Raw genomic sequence first — 9671 nt, 5'->3', positions numbered from 1 at the left:
AGGCATCTAGCTGGGGCCATCTAGACCCAGCTCTCTTTCCTGCCTATGCAGCGGGTCGGACTCGATGATCTATTGAGGTCCCTTCCGACTCTAGTATCTATGAATCTATGGCCATTATTTCTTGTAAACCCCAGGGGCGCTTTGGTGAGTAAATCCTCACCAATTCCCTTCTGTGCCCCCATGATGAACTTATAGGCAGCCACAAGGTTGCCTCTCAACCTTCTCTTGAAGAGGCTGAAGAGGTCCAGGTGCCCCAGTCTCTCCTCGTAGGGCTTGGCCTGCAAGCCCTTAACCATACGAGTGGTTCTTCTCTGGACCCTTTCCAGGTTATCCACTTCCCTCTTGAAGTGTGGCACCCAAAACTGCATTGGAATTCCATACCCATTACAGTCTTTCCTCTGGTTTCTAAGAGGCAATCTTTAAGGCTTGAATCCATCTTATTTACTTTCCATTTTGCATATCTCTATCTGTACAGCTCCTTAGAAAGTTCCCTTGATTGGCTTTCCCCTCATATCATAGAGGAAATATTTTGGTGCACAAGAACAAGGCAGAAAGCACAGAATCATCTTCTGGCCATTCCTTACTTAGGCTGAAAGGTAGCCTAGGCTCTGAGGCAGCAGATCAAGCAAGGAGATGACATGTTCTATTATGTTAGCACTGAAGTGGGATCATAAGGCACTTTTATACGAGCTCCAATGCTTTCTGATTAGAAAGCATCGGAAATTGATTCTAATCAGAAGGCTCCAGCGTGGGGCAGCGTCTCATGTATTCAAAATCCCCACATTTCAAAATGACACTTTAACTAAAGCTCATCAAATAAGCCTCATTTCACTTTGTCGTCAAACATATAGTGAAATGTAGGACACTGAATACACGAGATGCTGCAGGTATTTAATTAGCACGACTCCCGAGAACCACTTTGATTAAAATGCAACCCCCCTCCCAGCCTGGAGCACATGTGTAGGTGCTCATAACTGCCCTCTTAGCTTTCTCTGTGATGCCCTAGCTTTTAATTTTTAATAGTCACATATCATCCAGACTTCATGGGATTCTATTTTATAGATAGAATAAGGCTTTATGCAATGTGAAGTGGTCTGGAGTTGTATCTTGTCTCAGTGGCATAACAAGCAGAGTTGCCATGTGTGGCAAACCCTATAGGAGAGTGGGGGAAGGCATGGGGTAAGGAGAGGGGAGGGGGAGGAATCGGGGGGAGGGGATGCAGTTCTGACAGCCGGGAGTAGGGAACATGTGGGTTGTGGGAGACGTAGCATCCCAGGGCGGGCAGGGGGGCCTTCACAGGATGGCGGTCAGTTCCAGCACCCCTCTAACTTGGCGCCCAGGGCAGGTGTCCCTTTTGCCTACCCCTGGTTACACTACTGCCTTGTCTGCTTCCTGAACTAGATTCATTTTTTTTCTCTATTCCTGCCTGTAAAAGCAATGCCCCTGAAGGAGAAAAAAATGGATAAAACATGTCTGTCACTAAGCAGATGTTCTCTACCTTAAACTCAGCTCATCATTTAGGTTCTATCAAAATATAATTATTTATCATTGCTAATACTAATTATGGTTGTGATCCTGTAGGCTGCTCAACTCATCCTATTAGATGCAAATTACCCCTTTAATTCTTATTGATTTTGGAACTGAGAGGTGAAATTTTTCATGCTTTGTAGCGTACCACAAATGTTCAGCACAGTTGCAGTTACGGGTGGTTTTTTTCCTAGCAGGAAAAGTAACTTCTTCCCTACATTAGTCATCTACTGAGAGCTGAGCCTTTTTTTACATTTACTTCATGTGTACCTCATTTCAACCTGAATAATTTAATCCAATGCATGTGACTATTAGAAGCAGATATTTGTATCGATATTAAAAGGTAGTAATTCAGTGTCCTGAATGTATAGCTCTGAAGCCACTCATAACAGCTTACATTGTTTATCAGACCTTCTGAATTCAAGTCATGCAAATTCTTTAGGCTGTTTTTATTAACTTTTCTTTTGATTCAAAGGGGAAAAAAAGCAAAGGGGGGAGGAGGGAAATTCGAATATATGTTGATTTAGTTTCATTAATCAAACTCTGATACTGTAAAAAAATTAAAGTTTTACTGGTTGTTTTTAGGGTTTCTTTTCCCCCCTCTATCACGTACAAAAGGAAACATAAGTAATGTCTAACTCCCATACTGATGTTTGAAATAAAATAACTTTTCAATAGAATAATTTTGCTTTCTTGATGTGCACAGGTAATTTCCTGTGAGAAATGAAATGTTTCTCTTTCATCATTTAGAACTCCAAATGGGACTCTGATTAATGGAACAAAATGGCCAACCTTCACTATCTCCGAACAAAAATACTTAACTTTAAATACTGAAGCTTCAAAGATACGTACAAAGTTACGTGCTCAGCAGTGTCGATTCTGGAATATATTTTTTCCCAAAGTCCTGGAGATGACAGGTAATACTGTTTTTGTAAATATGTATTTGTAGAGTAAATGGTTTAGTATAGGTTCACATTCCTGATGTTAGCATTATATTAAAATTTTAGATTCAAAACTTATCTTTGTAAAAATATTTCAAGAGGATCAGATCCTGAGGTCTTAAGACAGACAAAGGCTTATTCATGTGAAAAGGACTTTTCTTGAGAACATGTAGCAGTATGCTATGCAAATCTCTCCATGCTAGATCAAGAGAGAACTGATAAGCAAGCACTTTTGCTCAAATTGTAGAGGAGAAGGCTTTTAGGGTAGAGTCCAAATTCAGTCCCCAGTGATAACATGACATGAAAGCCACTGCAAAAATGGGAGCTTGTCTGGTATTAAAAGTGCCAAAGGCCACAGATGCTTGGCATGAGCTCATTGTGTCCAATGCATGTTATGTACCCCCCTTCATGCCTAATTCACAGAGGATATGATGCTGCTACAGCTGCCAGCTGGGTAATTTGTTTCAAACTCTAGAGATTTGCACTTTATTTATGAAGTTTCAGCGCTGAGTCCCTAGTGACAACCAAATGGCATAAAGAATGAGTAAAAAATAAAAACAAAAGAGAGAAGAGACCTCAAGGTTTGACCCATGGAAAATCTCTCAGGGTTACAATTTTTTGTCTGTATAGTGCTTTTTCAGGTTTTGTCTAAATCACTGCTCATAACTTTTTATAATTGCTGGATACTTGTTTCTGGGTTCAGCAATGGTGGCCAAGAATTTTGTACATTTATCTGAAACTTGGCTGAAACTCTGAAGCCATTTAATCTGCACCATCGGACTCGGTTTCTCTCGAGAACAGATTTTCTTCTGAGTGTTTTGGTAGCATTTGCTTCCTTATGGAGCTCACAGTACAGAATAAGGTTATGTGTTTCTGGAGAGTTCTTTATAATAGTATTTCTATACTTCTAACCTTGGCCAAAGTGTGGAAGGAAAAAAAGTATGTGGATATGAAAATGGTTTTGAAAGATAGTGATCTATCTTTTTCTGAGATAGTTTATTGATTCCTATTTTGTGTCCATAGATTTGTTGTGGTCCTACTCCCACTAAAAGTCAATCCATTTTTTCCCTAAGTACTCCAACGGGAGCCAAATCAAGCTAAAATATTTATAGTCTCTCAAGATTGCAATCACAGTTTACTAAGACTGAGACTACAGAATCTCAAATGTTAAGGCTGGACCTTGAGACAGCTATTCCAACACTATCTATTACAATACTTTTACCTGTTTACTTTTATAAAGATTACAATGCCTTTTTTTAACTATTCTTAAGCAAAAATAATTTCACAAAGTTTGACATATTTATCTAATTTTGCCTTGGACCTGTTTCTGAGAACTTGTACACCTCATACTCATTGGTTTTTACAGAGTCTTCCTATAGTTTGAATTTATTGTACCTGATATTGTGTCTCTCTAGAAAAGGGTGCTGGATAGTTTCCATTCCCATTAAAGGTTATGGGCTTGAGGGTGACGGGCACACTAAAAATCCATAAATCTGGCCTCTTCCAATTTAATCTACTATACACTTCTGAGTATCTTATAACACACTCATTGCTTTTTTATCTGAGTGCATCATTCCCATTGGCTTCAATGATAACAGATTGAGTTCACTAGCATTTTGTAGATGTTCAGTAGCTGAAAGGAACAGATCCCATTTTATTAAGTGAAAAAAATGCATTGTCTGTTGTTTGGGTGACACTTCACTGTTTCTTTTATCATGACACACTGTTATTTGTAAGCTGTGTGGGAGCTTATACAAAATAGTGATTTTTTTTGTCAATTTGGGTCAGTTTTAGGAAAGAAGTGAATATTTCATATGAACATGTAGTGTGTTTAAATGTGATTTTTGATCATCAGGCAGTACTCAGAAAATTATAATTGTATACTCCATCTGTCTGGGTGATATTAACATATAAAAATACTCTTTGTAACCAAATGTTCTGTGATATAATGTATATCAATAGACACATTTCTTTAGCATATTGTGGTGGGCCAAAAGAGTTACTTTACATGTTCCTGAAATGTGAAACACAGTGAAGTGTCACTCTTGATCTGCCAAAAGACACAAAAGCACATCACTTGATTTTACTTTAAAATATTGTCATCGGTGATTTGATATGTGTATTAAAATTATTTTCCAAAATAATTCTTTAACATATTCATGACAAAAGTAAAGACCTCTATCTGGACCCTAGCCTAGGAAGTAGATGAACTGTTTTTAGTAAGTGGCAGTGCTTTGGTATATAACTCTCAGTCATTCCTCTTCTAGGTATGACAAAAAAACCTCCATTAGTTTCCACTTATACATTTCCTGTAATTTACTTCCATTGTAAAACAAAACAAGGAGTTTAATGCAATGATTTGCATTGCTTTAGCTCTTCATGAGTCCAGAGACACTCAAAGCTGTTTATACACCTTTTAGGGCAGATCTAGACACTTCAATCATAGAATAGCTTTTCTTGCACGATGAAAACATGACTCCACATGTATCACTACAAGTGCCTAGCGCAGGCTGTCCGGACAAGGACAAAAGTTGTAACAGCTTATGCTGCTGCTGCTGACCAGCTGGGGGAGCTGTCTCTGGTCAGCAGCACCACTGAAGGAATCCTCCAGGATCCCTGGGGTCTCTCAGGCAGCAGCAACCTAAGGGTGGGGAGGAGATGTCCTCCCATACCTCCCCCCATGCATGCAAGGAGCAGGGGACACCCTTCCCAGCAGGAAAAAGTCCAAGGTGTCCTGAGCAGCAGCAAGCACAGAAGTGGGGGGAGATTGCCCCTCCCTCTGGTCTTGCTGCTACCTGGGAGACCCCCACACTCTGCTCCTGCTCCCTGAGCAGAATGAGGCCATGGGCTCCATTCTGGCCTAGCAGCGTGTCTCATGTTCCCTGCTCACCTGGGGGAAGTGGGGCAGGGATTTCCTCCCCTTCCCTCTGCTTGCTGCTGCCTGGGATAATCCCCAGGCTGCGCTCAGGCTGGGCAGGAGTGTCCCTGCTCACCTGCTGTGTGCTCTCATGGCAGGTGGGGGAGGCCATTTATCCTGTGTGCGTTGTGCTGCTGGGTAGAGGAAATAACCTGGGGCTCAGTTCTGTAATGGGGCACGGGTTTCCTTCTGTTCTTTTCCAGAAAACTTTGCACTGGAGAAAGACCCTGGGATGCTGGAGGGTCAGCAGATTGCCATCACAGGTTGTATTCCTTGCTACATGTGCAAATTAAAGTTGGATCAAAACCAGCTATAAAGTTAGTGCACATTTTCAAGCTCTAACTTTATAGCTGGCTGGACCTATTTATGGAATGATTGGTAAATAGCACATGTAGCATGTCTCAGTTAGTTGTGCAATTAAACAGTTCATTGTATAATACCTGTAATGTGTAATGGTGGCCTGAGACAGAGGCATCCACACATTGTTTGATACACTATTAAAATACTGCCCCTTTTAGGGTGAACGATGATAGCTGCCTTACCAACACACTCATACTGCATAGCAATTAACAGCAGAAGTGAAGAAAAATATTATCTATCTTTATTTTTATGTCCAGTTGAAAAGTAAGGAAGAAGGGAAGTTAATCACAACTCTTTATCCTGGGTGGAATCTGAGCAGTACATTGCATCTGACAGGTTTTGCTGAAATTGCAGTTGGATTTTTAATTATCCCAGGTGGTCAGAACTTCAGCTTTACTGGTGGAGGTGCCATTTTTCAGATAAGCTGTAGTTTCCTCTGCTATTCAGCACTGAGCCACCTACTAAGCCATCTGCCCATTTCCTACGCTGGCCCATTTATTCCTTTGAGGTCCCACAGCCACATAATGACCAATCCCAAATTTGCCCAGCATGTCAGCACAGCCAGTTCTACTATACAGTAGGTAAGACTGGCAGTTGCCTAAGGCAGTAAAATATGAGAGACAGCAAAATGTTTAGTAACTGTAGGCTGCAAGGGTGGATGTATTCCAGTTTCCTAGGGTAACAAAATGCGTACAGCCAGCAAAGTTTATATCATGCCTACAAATTTAGAAAACTAAGAGGAGAAAAACAAATCTTGCTCACCCAGACTGCAGAAGCAGATACAAATGAAATGCTGCTCTCTGAACATATCTAGAGTTTTTAGCATTTGTACAGTTTGACAGAATATCCTGCTGGCTTTTCTTTAGAGGTTAGGACCCTAACCACGATATGTCATTTTTTTGTTCTGGCAAAATAATTAGTCTAATGAATTGTATCTGTACTCTCAGACAGACCGGGCTCTTGCTACATAGGTTTGATGTCCTGGAAAGAGCTTAAGGGATCTAGCAAATGACTAAAAATACCCACAACTCTCACTGCTGGTAAAAAGGCTGAAGGTATTCAAAAGCAGAAGGATGACATTTTCAAAAAGTTATCAGATTTGGAACAACAAGTGAGGAACAGAAATCAGCAGAATAAAAAATTCTTCTAAAGGAACAAGTAACTTTGTAGTACCCTTTAGTTCAAACATATGTTAGATACCAAAATATTGTGTGTCAAAATAAGACTTACCTTCCTTCCAAGAGTCCAACATTCCTTATGCATTCAGGGCCCTAACTAACTGTGCATTTCCCCTTGAGCTTACTATAGGCTGCACAACTTTCAATTTGTTCTTTTTGAAGTATATATTATACTTCAATTTAAATTGATTTTCTATCACTACATATCATGTACGAAGAAGCAAAGAAAGAGAAAGCTTCAGGAATAGTTATATCAGTCTATGTAATGAAGGTTTGAGAGCCTTAGAAATATCTTGGATAGCGGAGAATGAAAAGAGAAATTAAAGTTAAATATTAATATCTAATATGTACCTAGAAGTATCCAAGATCATTACACATTATTATTCTCAATGACGTAGGAATCCTATGTTGACAAATAGTTGTATGCAGACCACTGAAAATGCAGGTAGTTGGAAAGGATAGCATCTGAATTTAGTTACCAAATCAGATAATGCCCTTATTAAACAGTGTCTTAAATCAAGCTCCATCAATGCCAATTGAACTGCTTACAGGGTGCATCTACATATGCAATTAGTAAGCACATTTTGTGCTGGAGTCAGCAGCTCCTGGACACAGCATATACACATGTCCAGGACCACCGCAGTTAGAGTTGGGGTGGAGCAGCCTGTAAGTTCTTCCACACTTTAGCACCCTTGTGCCCTAGCCAACCCCAGTCACCATCTACTTGTGCGTCAAGGGGGGTGTAAATTATTCCGTCGTAAGACAGTACTTGTTCCAAACAGTACTATCCTATGGCGGAGTTAATTAATGTACTGCACCCTACTACAGGCGCACGTGTAGATGGTGACACTTTATTGTGGAACTAATTAGTCAACTCTGCAGTAAAGTGCATATGTAGATGCGCCCACACAGCATCAGTGTATTGTTACATGTTACACTTAGCACATGCTATATTTAGATCATTGAAAGCATTAATATGCCTTAGGAAGTTTTCTGAGCAGTATCATGTTAATGCTTATGATGATCTAAATAAAGACCGTAGTCCTGCACTGCAGTCTTGAATGGACTTGGTATGGTCCCAGGGCTGAGACTTAAAATCAGCTGTTTTTCGGTCTCAGCTCGGAGATCACACCAAAGCCGGTTCAAGGCTCCAGTGCAGTGAGGAGGCTGAGAGCAACACCAACGCCCAGCTCCTGCATGTAATGGGAACCAGGTTTAAGCTCTGGTATGGTGTGGGGGGTGACCGTGACACTGACTTGGCACATGAGCCAGTCCCATCCCCAGCACTGCTTCAGAGCCTTAAATTGGCAAGGCCTTAACGCAGTGCAGGGTGAAGGTGGAGGCCTTACAAAGCTGTCAGGCGTCCAGCCTCCTAATCACACGAGAGCCTTGAGCTGGCAAGGTTCCAGCATGGGAGTGAAAGAGGAAGCCCAACAAACAGCTGGTTTGGGGGCTGTTTAGCAGACTCCCACCTGCCTAACCACATTGGAGCCTTGCTGGTTCAAAACTCTGGTGTTATAAGGAATCTGGGGGCCCAACAAACACCTTTGTCAGGTTCTCCCCACCACCACCACCGCACTGGAGTTCTCCGATTTTATTACCTTTATGGAGCAGTTTGATGTTAGCTCACCATGTGTTAGGTAATACAGTATGCAGATACTCTGGAAAAGGTCTAACTTTACTACACTGTGATGACACTGAACACATGCTTTACTGCTTGAATGCTCTGACACTAGTGCGTAAATGCAGTTAGCATGTGCCAAGGGTAACATGTAACAATACCATAATGCAGCAGGCATGGCCCTCTTGGTAATTTTTCTTTCTAGCTTCATTTCCTGCAATCCACCTAGTAATGGAAGTGAAACCCACTACGATATTGCGCAGATACCTAGAAACTGGATGAAAGGACTCTGAGAGGAGACCTTAACACGTAGGTTATAGTTCTGTACCAATAACTGCTGTTTTAAATCTTTTTGCCCCGACACTTCTCAGTGCAGGATCAGGCTATCATCTTTATTACTTGTTATAGTTATGATTCAGGAAGATACTTTGAGGTACAGTACCTAAGAACAGCTAAGCAAGTTGGAATGTTAATCTCATCTATTGTTTCCTTAGAAATTATACAGGATTATAACATATTATGGCTTTTATCCAGGTCCTATATGCCCATACTAGAAAAACACGTTCACAGTGGGCATCCTCTTGGAAAATTTAACAAAAGGGCAAATGAGGACACATAGACAAGTTTTTCTCCGGTGTAATGTCACTAAAATTAGAATTGTTTGACATTGCCGAGGCAACGTGGGAAGGGGTGTGCTGCCAACTGCCTGTGCTGATACTGTTCTCTGGATATGCAGAACACTTCATTTTCTTGTTTTGTCAAACTGGTCCCTTTCCTGAACACTAAGAGACGTATCCACAACTGACTTAAATCAAAGACCTCCATGAACTTTATTGGGCTCTGGATTGGCTCAAGTATTATTTATTTATTATTGAAATTATTTATTGCCATATTATACATGTCTTATTAGATAATAAAGTATATCATCTTACTGTATTTGCAAATGGGAGATGATTGAGCCATATAGACTGCATATATACTATTGCATATATAGGAATATATGAACTATTGTATTGACAAACCATTTTTAGCATTGTAGTGGATTGTAGTAATCCAGGGCTCCAATTGTAATTATTGGTCAAGTTGAATTCTCTAATTGTTGTTGCCTTCTAGCTGTCAGCTCATCT

General features: G+C 40.6%; 1 protein-coding gene across 7 annotated transcripts in view; it reads left to right on the top strand.

The window, feature by feature from the left end:
• BCHE (butyrylcholinesterase) overlaps positions 1-9671 on the top strand; it is a 94267-nt gene that overhangs the window by 35832 nt on the left and 48764 nt on the right. For 6 of the 7 annotated variants that reach the window (XR_003092862.1, XR_003092863.1, XR_003092861.1 and 3 more), the window contains exon 3: positions 2278-2444. The exons of the other annotated variant lie outside the window; for it this stretch is intronic. Coding sequence is in view for 1 of the 6 variants with exons in the window: in XM_014517490.2 (XP_014372976.1) it covers positions 2278-2444 (167 nt within the window). In the remaining 5 variants the exon portion in view is untranslated. The remainder of the gene's footprint in view (positions 1-2277; positions 2445-9671) is intronic. 7 annotated transcript variants of the gene reach the window in all.

The sequence above is a fragment of the Alligator sinensis genome, unplaced genomic scaffold (assembly GCF_000455745.1).
Source record: "Alligator sinensis unplaced genomic scaffold, ASM45574v1 scaffold787_1, whole genome shotgun sequence".
In the NCBI taxonomy this organism is placed as follows: Eukaryota; Metazoa; Chordata; order Crocodylia; family Alligatoridae; genus Alligator; species Alligator sinensis.
Note: the sequence above shows the minus strand (reverse complement) of the source record. Positions and strands in the feature narration are given on the sequence as shown.